This window comes from Clytia hemisphaerica, unplaced genomic scaffold (genome assembly GCF_902728285.1).
Source record: "Clytia hemisphaerica strain Z4C2 unplaced genomic scaffold, Clytia hemisphaerica genome assembly, whole genome shotgun sequence".
Taxonomy (NCBI): domain Eukaryota; kingdom Metazoa; phylum Cnidaria; class Hydrozoa; order Leptothecata; family Clytiidae; genus Clytia; species Clytia hemisphaerica.
In genome coordinates this window covers 463176-480498 of record NW_027104472.1, presented here as the reverse complement: position 1 = coordinate 480498, position 17323 = coordinate 463176, and the positions used below count along the sequence as shown (strand labels likewise).

The window sequence follows — 17323 nt, the reverse complement described above, 5'->3', positions numbered from 1 at the left end:
ACATTGCGCGAACCACGTGTCATTAAAAAGAACAATTAAAATCACGTGTCCAAAACAAACTTGTAAAACAATTGAACAATCAAAATTAGCCATATTTGGTTTGATTTTTTATTTTGACATGTGACATTTGTTTTGATTTTATATCCGCTGCATACAGTTTGTTTACAAATTTCGCAAGTACTGTTATGTCCCTTTAAGGGCTACATACACTACACAATATATTGTCAGACAATATATTGATGATATATTGCTGAGTGTCGGCAATATATTGAAAAGGTGTCCGCAATATATTGCCAGCTTAATTTGCACATTTCCAACAACATAGGGGGATTGTTTACAGAAAGAAAATTCCTATTTAGAATAAAGCACTTGTTATTTACTTCGTACATTACGGTCCGAAAAGGACATTTTCAAATATTGTTCGTCAATATACTGTGTAGTCTAAGTAGCCCTTTACCCCACTAGAGTTTGATTTGATGTTTCTTACTTGCTCAGAACCTGTAAATACACTATGCTTTGACATTTCTTTCTTCAGTCATTCGAAGGACCAGAGATGTTTATGTTAATTGGTGTCATATGTGGGTTGGCCATTTATAATTCGATCATTGTTGACGTTCCCTTCCCTGTCTGTCTGTACAAGAAAATACTGGGAAGGTTAGTTAACAATTTATACCCTCTATATATCGATCTCACCTTTTTGGGAAAGGTGAGATTTTTTTTCATTTAATTTTTTAGATCGCGCTGGAATTTCAACCTCTGTTTTACTGACCACTTTGGGTTTTTACTCTCAAAAAACCAGACCCCCCCCCTGAATTATCTATTTTCCAGACCACCTTGGACATCACACCTCCTCAACAAAGGGAACAAACTATTTTTGGAATAGCCCATTTTGAATCTACCCTTTTCAAAAACCGCAAAATATACTTCTTGGAATTTTATCGAAACTTTGACTTTCAGAGGCTCCTGTGGCATCAATTTTTCACGTAGATTTCAAAAAATGCAATAAAAAAAAGGAAGAAAATTGTTGCCTCTCCCCTGTTCCTGATGAATATATAATTTTTCGCAGTCAATTCTACCCCTTTTGTAGCCTTGGACACTCGCTCTCAGATGCTAGACCCAAGGATAACGCGTTCCAATATACCTTTTCGACCGTAGCCGCCAATTAATGCGCGGGCATTTTTTTGTCCGCTGTATCCCACTAAAACCGTCCCAGTCCTTTATTCGTTCCTATAGACGATAGAAAAATGTGTCAAAGAAGGGTTGGATCAAGTTTACCACCAAGCCTGGGTAATATCTTCAGTCAGGGTTCAGGGTTCTTTCTTGAACTTAAACTTAATCAACTATTTGGTGTTCTAGGAAGACGGCATTGGACGATTACCGTTATATTGACCCTGGAATTTACCGGTATTTCTTTCTCTATCACTATCTCCTTTTATGTTTCGTAAACACCTTCAGAGTGACCCGTCCTGTACTTTTAGATATAATCTGAATAATAGGAAATTCGAATTTTGCGTTGTCTTCACTTACTAGAATCGAAGCAACTTTGGAAACTTGCGTTTTTTCTAAGAAAGTGTGAACAGTAAAATTCCCGGGGGGGGGGGTACTTAGGCAAAAATAGGTGTTGGGTATGTGCGGACGGTAAGGGTCGGGTTTTTCACCTTTCAAAGTCTCTCTAAGGGTTACAAAAATCAGGAAATTTCAAAGCAGTCTCTCTAAGGGTGGGAAAAATCACGATTTTTAGAAAAAAAATTTGATTTTGAGAGAAAAAATTACAAAAAAGTCTCACTAAGGGTAGGAAATTTTTGAAAATCAGAGAAAATTTTTCGAAAAAGTCTCTCTAAGGGTCACTTTTTCACTAAAATTTGGTCTCTCTAAGGGTCTGTTTTTGGAGGTCCCGTCCGCACATACCCCTCATTCACCAACCCTAGTACCCCCCCCCGGGGTAAAATTAGATTGGCTGTGTTTTCAACTGTTATTAGGAGCTGGAAAATTTCAAACTCATGGCTCAAAACAGGCTTTTTATTTGACCGTCATTTATTTCGTTCCATATACTAAAAGAAGAAATAAGAGCAAGGATCTCCAGGCCAAGTCTGCCGACGGAGGCTGTTTCGATAGGTTCCCGTCATAATTGGTATAAAATTCTCTGTTTTGATAAATGCTTATATTGTTTTTTGCCTTAGGGCTGAAAAAGTGAAATTAAAATATTCTTTGCCATTTTTTAAATCTGCGGGACAATTTTTATTTAGATTGTTTTTAGCCATGAATTCTATTTTAATTTTACTATTTTTTTCAGGGGCTTACAAGACATGTTAGATTATACAGAGAGTGATTTTGGCGATATTTATGACATGAACTTTCAGGTTTGTCTTCCGTTCTACTGTTGCCTCTCTCCAATTCGATCTTCAAAGGGCCGAGGGTTTTCTTCAAATAAAAGAAAGATTCAAATTATAGAGAGCTTTTTACACTACTTTAGGCGTACAAACTTTCGCGAGCAGAAACTTTAGCGAATTTTAGCTCTTTTCGCGAAAGTAAATGTCTTTGAAAATTCTCGAGAGGTCAATTCGCGAAAGTTTATGCTCGCGAAAAAACATCTGCAAAGAACATTTATTATAGAACTTCTAGAAAAGTCTATCAGTTGTGGTTTGAGTACATTTGAACAATCAAAACACTGGTTTTATGCACCGAAAACTTGAATTTTCTACTATAAAATATACCTATTTCGCGAAAGTTTATGCTCGCGAAAAAACATCTGCAAAGAACATTTATTATAGAACTTCTAGAAAAGTCTATCAGTTGTGGTTTGAGTACATTTGAACAATCAAAAACTGGTTTTAAGCACCGAAAACTTGAATTTTCTACTTAAAAATATACCTAATTCGCGAAAAATTATGCTCGCGAAAAAATTTTTGTCCTTCAAATTCGCAAAAGTAAATGTCGTAGATTTCGCGATTTTTCAACCTCGCGAAACTTTCAGCTCGCGAAAGTTTGTACGCCTAAAGTACTTAGTGTGGTCGTGTTACAAAAGTACAGGCTGTTTGTAGGAAAAAAATAATATATAGCTGAAACTTTCTCCAGACCTTCTCTATAGGATGCTTATGCCTCAGGAAAAAATCCCCTAAAATCCCACTGGTGGAACATCCCTTTTTTGGGCAATTTCTTTTTTACCCAGGCAAAACCCTAAGGTCAAAAATTTTTGAAAATTTCAAACTCTTTTTGAGACAACATCATGTATACCATTCGAAAGCTCTCAAAAAACTATATAGAAGACTTTTAGACGGGTATAGCCGATTTCATTACCTAACTCGAGATAATTCACGCAGAAGATGCAATTTTTGGTCAATTTTAGACCACTTGCGCATGAAATATCTCGAGTTAGGTAATGAAATCGGCCATACCCGTTTAAAAGTCTTCTGTATAGTTTTTTGAGAGCTTTCGAATGCTATACCTGATATTGTCTGAAAATGAGTTTGAAATTTTCACAACATTTCGCCCTTAGGGTTTTGCCTGGGGAAAAAAGAAATTGCCCAAAAAGGGAATGTTCCACCAGTGGGATTCTAGGGGATTTTTTTCCTGAAGCATAAGCATCCTATAGAGAAGGTCTGGAGAAAGTTTCAGCTATATATTATTTTTTTCCTGTAAATTATGCTAAACGACCCCACTAACTCTCTAACTGAGGGGACCAATGTTTTAGTTCGAATTACAGAAAGATTCGTAAAATAGAAGTTCGAATTAGGGAGAGTTGACTCTACTTAAATCCGGGGAATCTCTGGGGAAGTTTTCTCTTTTACTAAATCTTATCCTTCGTTATTTGAAAAAGCTGGCGGAAATGAGTTTTTTTTAATTGTATCCTATAAATGACTGGCTTGATGTTTTCATACTCAGGTGATGGAATCGATCTACGGAGAAAGCCAAGTGATCGATTTGAAAGCAGGAGGGAAAGATATTCTTGTTACCCAGGAAAATAAGTAAGCGTTGTATTCAGTTTTTGCTTATTTAGAGGGAAAGTATGTATGGTTCGAAGGTTTCGAGAAAAAAATTTAATCAAATTAAAGCGTGTAGGTTCCCTAATAGTTATTGATACCTAAAAAATATTTGCTATATTTAATCTGCCAAGTTTTTACCTACTGTAACAATAAGAATAAGCATGGAAGAAAGTCGACTGTGTTTAAGTCAAAGCTAATCGTTTGAATCATCTGAACTTGTGTTTACAGAGATGAGTACGTTGATTTATTCTTACAACATAAGCTTCACAAATCCGTATCACGTGAATTCGAAGCGTTCAAGGATGGGTTTTTGAAAGTTTGTGATGGTAAAGCACTTCACTTCTTACATCCACAAGAATTGATGGAGTTGGTGGTTGGATCACAGGAATATGACTTCAATGAGCTAGAAAAGGTGTGTGTAGTGTCTCATAAAAAAACGGACAAATTTTTATTTATATAATGCAAAATCCACAAAACTTATTATCTAAACTGGGCTTGAATTGAGATTATAATTCTCAATTCAATCAAGTATACAAGTCATTAACTAAATTATGGCCTAAATTATGAGGATTTTACTTTATATAAAAGTGTGTCCCAATTCCCTGCTGCCTATACACCTACAAACCCTTTATTGTAGCTCTGTGCAGCTAGCTTTTGAGGAGACTGGTAATAAATTTACACAGAAGGACCGTATCTTAAACACAAGCGTAGGACGCTTTAAATTTAAGAGTTAGGTCGAAAGGTGAATCCCACTGCCTATAAATTGGTGTAATGTCGATATCCCTCATCTAATTTCGTCACCCTTCTTAAGATGGAAATCGCTTATTGAAAAAAACCTTTTCCTGTCTGACCGCTAAAGCAAAGAAATCTAATTTCAATCAGCGACATTAGACCAACTTATATTACTGACTTACCCTACCATAAGTAAAAATTGAATTCAATTTAAATCACTGTTATTATTTTCCCGCACTACAGGTAGCAGAATATCAAGGCGAGTATTACCGCCGTCATCCAATCATTGAAAACTTTTGGAAAGTCTTTCATGAACTCACTTTTCCATTGAAAAAGAAATTTCTCGGTGAGTTAAAATTTCTCTTTTCTTCGTTAAAATAATCTTGGAACTCTTTTTCTACTAATCGGGGCGAGTGGGAAAATTCTCAAAACTTAATAAGCGGGGAGGGTTGGAATAAAAATGTTTTGGGTGGAAAACTTTTGAAAAGGAGGCTAATATAGCAGAATGAGGGCAAAAAAGGGAACTTTCGAAAACATTTTCCCAAAATTTAATAAGCGGGGGGGGGGCTGGAATGAGAATGTCCTGGGTGGAAAACTTTCGAAAAATTAATTAGCGGGGGGACGCTTAGAGGTTTATGGTACCCGAGAGTACGCTTTTTTTATACGAACAATTTTGTAACAACACGAGACTGAAATTGGCCAAAACCTAAAAACGAATGAACCAAAATTTACTGGTTCTTATAAAAAAAGCGTGTATTTGATGTTTCTTAGAAACATAGAGATCAAAAAAGACCCGTTCATTTTTTTATGACAGCAAAATATAAAATAATAATTTTATCATTTTTGAGCTTATTTCCAACTCCCCCCTGGACTCCTCTGAAACTTAATCTCAAAAACTTGACTGCATACATTTATAAAGCCCGAAGGGCTAGATGTCGTGCTTCGGCTGAAAAATGTGCCGAGGTCAGGTTGGAATCCTACCTAGGTCACGTGACATTACAATATAATTTCAGCGCTTGATCAGTAAGAAGCTTCGCGGGTTTTCAAAAACAATAGTAGCAATAGTTTTTGCGATATTCCCTTTGCTGTCTTTGTTGTCGTGCTTAAAGCACGACATCTAGCCTTCGGGCTTTACAGAAATCTGTGCTTGACTGACTTGTTATTATCTTATCTTTCTTTCTGCTTGCAGCTTTCTTAACTGGCACCAGTAAAGTATCTGTATTGGGTATGAAACACATGAAGGTCAGTAAAATCATTATAGTTATTCATGATATTCATAGACCTTTTCATTTTACTTCACGAACATCACTTGCCTCGTATTCAAACAATTACCATGGTGATTATTTCCCTTGAGACATTAAATGATTTTTTTTACGAATAGAAAGTAGTTTTGATAAATTCCGCTGAGAGTTAATCGCCTTGGCAATAATTTCAAAACGAGGCAAGTGATGTTCGTGACGTAATTTATGAACAGATCTATTAAGTAATGTTTCCTACGGAAACGCCCCGGTTTCTTGTCAGTAGAGGCAAATTTTGAATAATTTTTACTGGCAATAACGAGAGTGTTTCAGTAGAAAGAATTACATTACGAATGTCATGAACTATTTCTTCATTTCTCCAGCCAACCAATGGCGCTCTTAAAACAATTCTTCACTTGGAACTTGTTTGGTCAATCAAATCAGCTCCCTTGGACCTTAAAATTCAATCAACCAACCCCGTTTGAGTGTGAATTCGACCATAACTCTTCATTCTCAGGCCTTTTAATTCGATCAATATTTTGCCTTGGAACATTGAATTTAACCAATCGAATTCAATTCAATATCCTTAAGCCTTTGAATTTGACCAAACAAATCTTTTGGGCGATCGAATTCTCGTGGTTTTAAATTCGATCAATCATTTTCCTGTAACCTTTGATTTTAATTAATTCTCTGGCTCTAAAATTTTAAGATTATATACGAAAGTATAGCATTATTTAAAATCTCTATCGTTTTCTTCAATTGTAGTTCATTATCCAACCTGTGTCAGGAGGGGAGGATGGTTCTCATCTACCAGTCGCTCACACGTGCTTTAATTTGTTGGATTTGCCTCGATATCCCGATCTTGATACCATGCGAAAGAAATTACATCAAGCCATCGAGAACTCGGAAGGTTTTGGTATCATTTGATTGGCTGAAGGGAATATTTTGTGTCGGTCGACTTTGAATTGAAAACGTTATGTATTCTTTTACTTCTGGTATGCTGCTATTCATGATATGCACCACTGGAGAGTCTTCTGGCAACTTTAAAAATTTTCCACCCAATACTCTTAGGTTCCAAATAAACGGGGGGGTTAGAAAATTTTCGAGATTTTAATAAACGGAGGGGGGGGCTAATTGCCGGGGGGTTGGAAATTGTACTTCTGAAAACCCCAAAATAAAGTAAATATAGGCTAAAATCAGGCTATTTAGAGCAAAATAAGGGGCCTTTTCTTTGGCAGCTGAAAATATTCTTAAAAATTAACAAACGGGGAGGGGATCCTAATAAGGTCCGAGGAGATTGGAAAATTTTCGAAAATTAACAAGAGGGGGGGCGTTTATTTGGAACCTAAGAGTACGTTACTTAAAAAATAGGAAAAGTGATGTAATTGGTGGAAATTTTTTAAAGTTCTCAGAAGACTCTCCAGTGGTGCATATCATGAATACACCTCTCAACTCTTAAATGGCTTTTGAAGGGTCTGGTAATGAATTTACAAGGTAATGACGTCAAAATTCGTTGTCTTTGAGAATATAAATGCAGCGACTTCATACCGTGAGTATCACAGCTCGAATAAATACCGAGTTTATGTATCGGAGGATATCGAGGGCGACGTTTAGTGAAATGATACAAGACAGAGTCGATAGTTGATGTACGGCTCTATATTGCCTTTGCTCACCTAAACTGACGACGGTATTTTGGTGTTTTTACCGTCGTCGAGCAAAGTGGACGGCGATTTCGGCCCCATGTCAGCTTTGCTTTATACCGTCCCCCTCGATTTATCTCGAATACATAAACTCGCTAATATCGACCTGTGAAAACGAGGTTTTTTTTAATACAAGATCTTGTCAATATTTTCTCTTTGAAAACTTGGCCTCTAGTACCCTGGGTAGCGACGTCAGACATTTTGACGTCATTCTGTCTTGGTAAGCTTGAACCCAGTCTTTTCACGCTTTAAAGGTTGATAGATGTATTGGCTTTATGTCAAATTACTTATTCAGCCATCATCCTGATACAGAATCTCTAATTTGGTATTCATATCGTTTTGTTTGTCCCTTATGGGTCGCATCTTAGGAAAAAATAGTACTCTCCATGATTCCATAATCCAAACTTTTTGAGATTTCGGATATTGCCTCGAGCACCCATCAGACGCGACCTCTAACATGCGTCTCCTATTAACAAAGTACTCTCGGGTACCTAATAGCCGGGGGGTTTGGAATAAGCAGGGGGGTTGGAAAAAATCAGCAAAATTAGGGCAAAAGAGGGAACTTTCAAAAAGATTTTCCCAAAACTCAATAAGCGGGGGGGTTGGAATAAGAATGTCCTGGGTGGAAAATATTCGAAAAATTAATTAGCGGGCCCCCCCGGCTATTAGGTACCCGAGAGTAGGAACATTAGTTATGATTTTGTAGTGTTAGATTGTATTGAATATGAAAATATATTAGATCAATATTTCTGTCAAACAGTATACGTATTTAATGGGATCTCTCAACCCAAATACCCCTCCCAATAATAATTCATAACAGGGTAGGATATACGTTTTTTATAAGAACATCCAAAAAAATTTTTGAGTTTCAAGCCTGAAAATGTTCTTAAGATTTTTTTATTCTAACCATTTTGTGAGCATAATTTCCTAAGAAATTGGATATTTTTAGAATCCATGAAGCCTCAATGTTCTTAACTTGTTCTTAATATTTTGGACATTGAACCATTATGTTCTTATATAGTTTGTTCTTATAAAAGCCTGTACTAACCAGACATTGATAATGGCAATATTCAATATGTATTGACGCATGGGGCTTTTTCAAAAAAATTTGAACAAGAGAGGGGGGGTGAATGATAACATTTTTTGAAAAATTACCCCCCGGACATTGTGACTTTTGACGCCCGGAGGGCAGGTCTAACCCTCTGGACAAGCATCAGTTGACCCCCTGAACATTCAAAACTTAGCCATAAACAGAGCAAGTAAAGCCCCCCCCCCCCCCCCCCCGGACAAGGAAACCCCCTCCCCCATGTACGAACATGGAGCCTAAGTCTTGACCGGCGTAATCTGTCAATTACCACTTTCTTTTCTGTGTCGTCACAAATTTTATGCACTTAAAATTTTGGTCTGTTTTTCCCAAAACGGTTGCAGATTTTATTCACGATAAAGTCAATTCTTTTGTGTTTTTATATTCTTTTATATAATATTGATTTCAAGATTTCATAAACATTGTAAAATAATTATATCTAACGATTTCAAATTTACTCAAGTGAAAAAATTATCTAAAATAATTTGTCTATTCCATCGTGTTGATATTTCTAACATGTTTAATTATGCTATGGCAATGCCATGAGGTAAAGATTTAGCGTATTTGGTACTATTACATTTACATCACGATTAAAAGATTTTGCTTAGCTTAAATTGAGAAACTCCTACCAGGGGGAACGTACAGGTTTGATGGTGTGACGGTATTAACCCTTTTTTCTGTCGGTGTTTCGGTGTTTGGAGAAAAAACTGACGGTATTTCGGTGTCAAACATGCCATGCGGTGACAAAATAAGGATTTTACCAAATTTTGCTGTCGGTGTTGACGGTAATCCAAGAAATATGCGTCGGTATTTCGGTGTCTGCAACGCCCCCTTCTACCAGGGTCTTGACAAGTAAAATGCAAGTACCTTTATAGTCTAGCAAGCTCAGTTTTTATACAATCTAAATCCCGTAACAATAATCGTATTATCATATAACGCCTATACTACTGTAATACACGCATTATAGACTCCAGTCTAGTACCTTAAGGGAACAAATTTTCGCGGAACAAATTTTCGTGGAATGTAATTTCGCGTTTTTTTTTTTGACAAATTTTTGATAATCACCTCTAAAATTGGTCTCTTTATGACAAAAAAGGCAATATTGTAAACAATTGACGTCAGCTAAGAGCAACTTCTCTCGGTATGAGAGCATTGGTTTCCAGAAAAGCGTCCCCACACTTACCTTTATATATCCCTGGACCAAGTTATGTTCGCCATCTTTGATCGGAGTTTTTTGTTGTAATTGGTACTAAGAAGAAGTCATTGCAACATTAAAAAATAACGTCTAACGGCGCTACATCATCAAAAGTATTCGAGGAAAAGTACTCGGGTGAAACAAGGCATGTCCCAAATATATTTTGCGTGACGCACACCGCTTCCCATTATTCATTAACTTTCATATATAGTTTAAAAGAACCGTATCAACGAGAGGATTCCGAAAAGTGCTGGGTCAAAAATTTACATCAAGCCAATCTCAAGATATCGGCCAAAAACTGATTTTGACGTTATAAAATACATCGAAAAAATACGTCAAAAAGCAACCTCGTCCCCGTGTATCCCAGGCTTTATTTACGTTACTGATTGACGCCAGAGAATACCCTGGTGTTGGCTGATGCGAGTTCCCCCTCTCAGAGGGGGAACTTCTCAAAACAATACGTCATAAAATATTCTGACGTTACAAAGTTACACTGCAATGCAACGACTTCAAAAAAGAAGAACGAATGAAATCTGACGTTTTGTTTTTGAATTACGTAATCTTTCGCGTTCGAAAACCAGCCAATGCCAGGGTATTATCTAGCGCTATCAGTAAGAATAAAAAAGCTGATAATACGCAGGGAACGAGATTGGTCAAAAAGACAATTTAAATGACGTCATTATTGAAAAAAGGCGATAATTCCGATTAACTTACTACTATCAAAGCAAAATTTTGACTGGAGATGTAAATTAACGATTCTAAAATAATTCATGAAAAAAAATTTGAAAATTCATGATGACGTCAGCATTTTTTGACGTATTTTAATTTTTCCCGACAACAAATGACGTCATTCAAATTCTCTGAAAATTTTTGAACAAATATTTCAGAATCATTAATTTACAACTCGAGTCAAAATTTTGTGTTGATTGCATTAATAAAATTGAAGTTATCGCTGTTTTTCAATAATGACGTCATTTGAATTTTACTTATGACGTGTTTTTTCGATGTATTTTATAACGTCAAAATCAATTTTTGACCGATATCTTGAGATTGGCTTAGTGCAAATTTTTGACCCAGCACTTTTCGAAATCCCCTCGTTGATATGATTCTTTTGAGCTATATATGAACGTTAAGGAATAATCGGAAGCGGTGCGCGTCACGCAAAATATATTTGGGACATGCCTTGTTTCACCCGAGAGATCTAGCGCTTTCGATGCTTTTTCATCGCTATTGAGTAGTGACGCCATTAGGGCACCAATTTCAAAAAAACTCCGATCAAATATTTTTAGTTGGCTGGTTCCGGTAACCGGCAGTAGCTTGGTTCAGGGGATATATAAAGGTCAGTGGTCCCCACATACTTGATTAAGACGGTGTTCATGAGGATTCCTGGAGAACTGAATACCCGATACCTTTCTTCCCTATACTTCGTATATAAGGAACCTTTTTCGCTAGAGGCTGATGCTGAGGCATAGATTTGTAAAGGGCCCGAAGGGCTAGATGTCAAACTTTTGCTGAAAAGTGTACCGTCTTTAGGTATCCTACCTAAGTCACGTGACATTACAATATAATTTCAGCGCTTGACCAATCAGAAGCTTTGCGGGCTTTCGAAAACAATAACAGTAATATTTTTCCCGATATTAACTTTTTTGGAAGCTTGGAAGAGCTTAAAGCACGACATCTAGCCCTTCGGGCTTTACAAATCTATGCGCTGAGGCTGAGGCTAGAGGCCTATTCGACCGAAGGCTAGTATTTTAAACTTACTGTTAAAACTAAAATCTCTGACTTGGGTTTCATCATTCATTAGGTCACAGCTGACAACAACGAAGAGACATGTCAACAAAACAAACTTCATCTATGAAAAGAATATGGGAATTTAGAAAAACAGCAGTGAAAAGTCTTAATCTGAGGTGGAAATTAATCAGAAAAAAAGTAGACAATGCTAAAGTCCTTTGTTGTATTAGACAAGCCGGTTATCAGTCGGTCATGGTATCGTCCTTTAGAGAGATAGTAAACGCGTAAACGTTGTTTACGTAAAACTAGCGACGGTAGAGTTTGGAAGACTGTACACACTCCTCCCTTTCTTACAATGGGCCCCCCAGCGGTTTGCGTGAACGTGAAAATTCACTTTTTGATTGCGTGAATGTGTGAATCTGGGCTATTTTGTGCGTGAATACGTGATTTTCCCTTTTCCCCACCGATCATGTGCAGTTTTTTCCAATATTTCCCCGATTTCTCCGAAAAATCGGGTTATTGCATGAAACTCGAGGAAAATTTGCGTGAATGCGTGAATTTCGAAAAAAAATTGCGTGATTGCGTGAATTGAGGATCGGCTGGGGGGGGGGGGCTTTTATTATTTTACCTTTTGAAGACGGTAGGATTGTCTAGATAAAAATATATTCAGAAGAGGGAGTTCAGTGGCTTCTTATATTTATGATGAAATTGGCCAAAAAATTAAGAATATGCTAATACCACCATCATTTGGAAACTGAACCTAAAAATGTCATTTTTAGAGGATTTTACCATTAAATTGCCAATTATAAATTATAACCCAGCAATGCTAAAAATGTTCGACAAAAATGCCAAATTTTTGGTCTTCTTGGGTACCAAATAAACGGGGAGGGGGGTTGGAATAAACGGGCGGAGTGGAAAAAGTTAACAATATTCATGATGAATTGGAAAAACACCTTTCTTATAAAAAAAAAGTTTAAAGATGTTTTCCAGTTTGCAAAGCACGATATTTTTGCCATTGTGGAAGCAAACGTTCGGTTTGTGTACGGATTTTCTTCTTCAGATTGGAACGTTTGTATCCGCATTTACTTACGTAACATTGGCAAAACGGAGAAACCTTTTTGCCTCCCGCAATCGAAATTCTACCAACGAAAAAAAACTTTGAAATGCAAGCCTTTTACGTTAAAAATTCCAGAAAGATCAATAACACGTTAGATAGATTCAATAATTTTATGATAAATTGGTCGTCAGTTTGTGGCAACTGGGAGATTGTGAAATGAAAGACCTACATACCTTTCCTTCTCGCTCTTCAATCCTTTTCAATCGACGAATGAAACAAAAATCTTCGATCAAAAAGAGGTATAAATTTTAAACGCATGGAAAAAGTGTCAGGACTATATCAAATAAAGAAAAGATTTTGTTCTAGATAAAATTTCAAACAAAAATAGCTTTTGTAGTTTCGAAATATCATAATTTAAAACATGTAAGGACTTCAAAACAGATTTGTCAAAAACAAGTTTTTTTTCTTCTTTTTTTTTGAATTTTGATTTGAAGATTTTATAAACTCTCTTACTGATGAAGCCTTTCTCGCTAAAAAATCGAAATCTTCGTACCCCGTTACTTACCACAAGATAAGATTGAGCGCAGAAATTGAAAACAAAAAAACCTAAATATGTGCAAAATGCTAACCAAATTGGCAGACGAATGGAAACTTTCCAAATTTAAAAACCCTCCATTCAATCCCAGAACATTGTATAAAAATATCTTTATGTAAACCCTAATTTTATTAATATTGGCCAAAATCAAATCATAGCGAAAATAATGGGAGAGAAAGTGGTAGGCACTTCGCATAACTTCAAAAAAAGCCGAAAAATTTCACTATCCACAACCTCGACCGAAAGTGACTGTACAACTGTGGAAGCCCGAAACAGTTTGGTGTGTTACAACTCTTTATTGAATCAGAGGCTAAAAAAATACAAAGAAAGTCTAATTAAAATTTTAATAAAATAAAAAATAGCTAAGTTCCGAATTTTGGAAATCAGCCAGTTTGAGATGAAAAGGGTTTGTGACCAGAAAAATATGCTAGGAAAACGACTAAATGAAAGTCACAGACCAGGTCGAAAGGTGACCAAAATACAAGGAAAAAATTTAAAGAATACTAGGGAGTCTATACCAAAATTGTACAAAAATGGGAAAATTATAAGTCAGAAAATATGCAGTATAGACCTAACTTTTCATACAAAAATTACGGGAAACGCATATTTGGACTTTGTTCCCTATGTTGCACGCAAGCACTTAAACTAAAGTCCCACAAAAGCGGGGCAAAAATCAGTTTTTTGAAGTTTTCAAAAAAAAAACGCCACATAGAAGATCTTTCAAATTCAGTATGTGAATAGAGCAGTAAAAAATACAACTTTTCTATTTTTCCTTTTTTTTTTGTAAAAGTTCTAGGAATGAAAATAAAGGGATAATGATAATTGAATACTATCCACTGATGATCCGCAGCACTATCGTAAAGCTAGAATCGTTTCGCGTACTCTTTGCTTGAAAAGATGATTGACAGATTGAAGTTTTTCACTCGCGCGGGAGCTCGCGAGTGCCCTTCGAGCGTTCTCTTGGTAGACTTATGGTAGACTTAGCTTCGACCAGAGAAATGGGATAGAAAAAGTGCTTCTCTGATTACCCGAAGTGTTCTGATCGTGTCTATTGAAAACTCCTTTGTTTTAGCTTTAATTTGGTCGTTACAAAAAGTTCAGAAAAAACGGCTCGCCATGCGAAGAGGGCTGGTTTCTATATGTTGTGTTTATAAAAGTGGTTTTATGTTTTTCGTTTTTGATCCATTACTTTTTAAACTTTCAGTATCCAGTAACAAATTTTACACTAACAGTCTGAAAAATTCTCATCACAATGATACCAATTATTTCTAAAAAAATTGATAGAAATTGATCAAAGACAGATTTGATTTCTTATTTTCGTGCACTTTAGTATAATAGAGGTCTCCCCAAAATATAAACCCCTAAAGTTTACGCATAATTTGACCTGAAACAAAAGAATTTCGTCATACCACGCTAATTATACAACTTTTTTAAAGCAACAACAAAAGAAATCCATTAGCTCAAAACAAACTTTCTTAAGGGCAAAGGACCTGGTATAGTACGAGCCGTTCACATGAAAAACTTTCGATTTCCAAGGTAGGTTGGATATTCAATATTTTTGGGTTGGAGATTTTGGTTTTATAATTAAATAAAAGAAAAGATGATTTAGAAAACGTAAATTACCCATAGGTTTTGTAAATACCCTTGAAAAATCAAGTGAAAAAAAAAGGCTGGTTGGAAAAGATGTTTTTTTGGGTGGGACATTTTTATTTTTCCAAACAGTTTGGGAATTGAAAAAAGTGTCAAAAATCGATTTTTTTAAGATTAAGACTTCGGAAAAACTAGTCTTTTTTCGTTGGAAATGTGTGTTTCTCTAAACAGTTTGGAAAACGTAAAAAATTCATGTGGAAATAACATTTTTGTGAAATTGAGACTCCTCCTTGGAAAACTAGTCTTTTTGCGTTATAAAATGTGTGTTTCTCCAAACAGTTTGGAAAACGGTAAAAACCAATGAGGAAATTACGTTTTTGTACCATTTTCTCGCGCAGAACTGTCGTGATGTATAGCTAACCTAGATATTAGGCTATAATGTGAGCAGTTAAGCTATAAGTTTTCGCCAGGTGAGGCGTCCCTTCGGAGCGGCCTCGGTCAATCGCAGCGAGTTCGCACAGTGAAGCACATAGGGTACTTGTGTCATAGTTTCAAATCGAGGGGCAAATCACTAAAATAAATCTTGTACACAATTTTATAAATCAAAAATAAATCAAAAATAAATCATAAATAAAAAATAAATCAGAAATAAATCAGAAATAAATCAATAAATCAAAAATAAATCAGAAATAAATCAGAAATAAATCAATTAATCAAATAAATCAGAAATCAAAAATAAATCAGAAATAAATCAAAAATAAATCATAAATCAAAAATAAATCAAAAATAAATCATAAATCAAAAACAAATCAAAAATAAATCATAAATCTCGTACACCATTTTTCGAGTGATTTGCCCCTCGTTTCAAATGGTGCCCTGCTGAGCTGTGTGAGTGATCTAAGATCAACCACGTATCTATGCGAACAATAACGAGAGATTGACCGGGCGCCATTGATCCTAGGCTAGCAAGTGACTGTTCACAAAAACAAAATCCTTGTTTAAGATCTCTTTATCCATATCTCTGTCATCACTTTTTGGATTATGGCTTTTTTCAACCTGGATTTCTGTATTCAATCTGGATTTTTGAAAATTCCAAGTTTGTTTACTTTGGATTATGGCTTTTTTCAACCTGGACTTGAAAATTCCAAGCCATGGAAAATGCAAAATTTCCAGGTTGGATTTTCCATCGGATTTTATCTATTTTCTAACTAAGAAATCTTGAAATTTCCAACCTTTGAAATCGAAATTTTTTTCCTGTGGTTTGTCTATTGTTCTGAAGAAGCTGTTTCTCCATCTCTTTACATTCCTCTGGATCTATGTACTTGTAATATTTGCAAAATTTACTTAACTCTATTTTTTCATATTTTTTTGTTGTTGTTGGTGTAAGTTAGATATTTATCTATGGTAAACTAACTTGAAATAAATAAATAAATATTAAGCACGTTCCATTTCAAATCACATGTTTAAAGCTTTCATAGAATGGTTCACCTTTGATTTAAAAAGAGGCCATAATAAACGGATGTGAAGCAGAATTTGTACCATAAACAAAGGTGGTATTAACAAGAGCAAACAACGAGTAGTTTCTTTAACCGTGCTTTCATCGAAAAGGAACTCTTACTTAAGTACGACTTTTACAAAAAGGAAGAATTTCAAGTGTAATCAAAGAGAAGAAAGTTATCAAGGGCAATATTAATCAAATATCGGTATTAGCGATGAGCAAACCTATGCCAACACAACCCGTTCCAAATGAGGAAGGAAGGCAAGCCGTACAAAAAAGATGACAAGAAGCCATCAGCATCGACCATCTCTCAAAATCTACGCAATTACATTGATCTAACTGAAGAGAGAAATAAATCACACCGCAAAGCAGCAGTTTTTTGGGACAAAACACATCAGTGGGCTAACATTGCTATTATCATTCTCACTTCTGTGGCTACCATTTTCTCTGTTATGGAGGGATCGATTCCTAATTATGTCGTTCCCATAGTTACTGGTTTCGCAGCCATGGTTTCCAGCATGGTGGGTGTTTTCAAGCCGTTTGAGAGACATAACTTGCATGTTGACTCGTCCAGAAATTTCCAACTTATGATGTTGCGTTTAGTGTCCTGTGAAAAGATTTCCGAGTACAAAGAAGTTCGGAAACAGATACAAGAAACGCTACTAACAGAACCTTTTGCGCCGACTTCTAAAAAGAAGAAAGATGACGACGAAGAAGCGAGAAAGAAACACAGTGAAGTGATGTGGGCTTTGAGCAGTAAATTGAAGATCGAAATTTTCGAGGAGGAACAAGAATGGAAAAAGTTTAAACAAGACGTTAGGAATGGAAAATGGGTTAGTCGCCGAAACCAACCACAAGACGACACTTCGACGTCTAAAGTGACTTCTGAAAATTCAACGACGGATGGTCAACAATCGTCG

The 17323-nt window shown here is 35.9% G+C and overlaps 1 protein-coding gene across 1 annotated transcript in view; it reads left to right on the top strand.

Moving 5' to 3' along the window:
- LOC136821321 (probable E3 ubiquitin-protein ligase HERC4) overlaps positions 1 to 7067 on the top strand; it is a 63212-nt gene extending 56145 nt beyond the window's left edge. The window contains exons 22-29 of the mRNA XM_067077557.1: positions 536 to 654; positions 1357 to 1404; positions 2294 to 2360; positions 3883 to 3965; positions 4212 to 4395; positions 4959 to 5061; positions 5905 to 5957; positions 6719 to 7067. Coding sequence (XP_066933658.1) covers positions 536 to 654; positions 1357 to 1404; positions 2294 to 2360; positions 3883 to 3965; positions 4212 to 4395; positions 4959 to 5061; positions 5905 to 5957; positions 6719 to 6880 — 819 coding nt within the window. The 3' untranslated portion in view covers positions 6881 to 7067. The remainder of the gene's footprint in view (positions 1 to 535; positions 655 to 1356; positions 1405 to 2293; positions 2361 to 3882; positions 3966 to 4211; positions 4396 to 4958; positions 5062 to 5904; positions 5958 to 6718) is intronic.
- The last annotated feature ends 10256 nt before the right edge of the window (positions 7068 to 17323 follow it).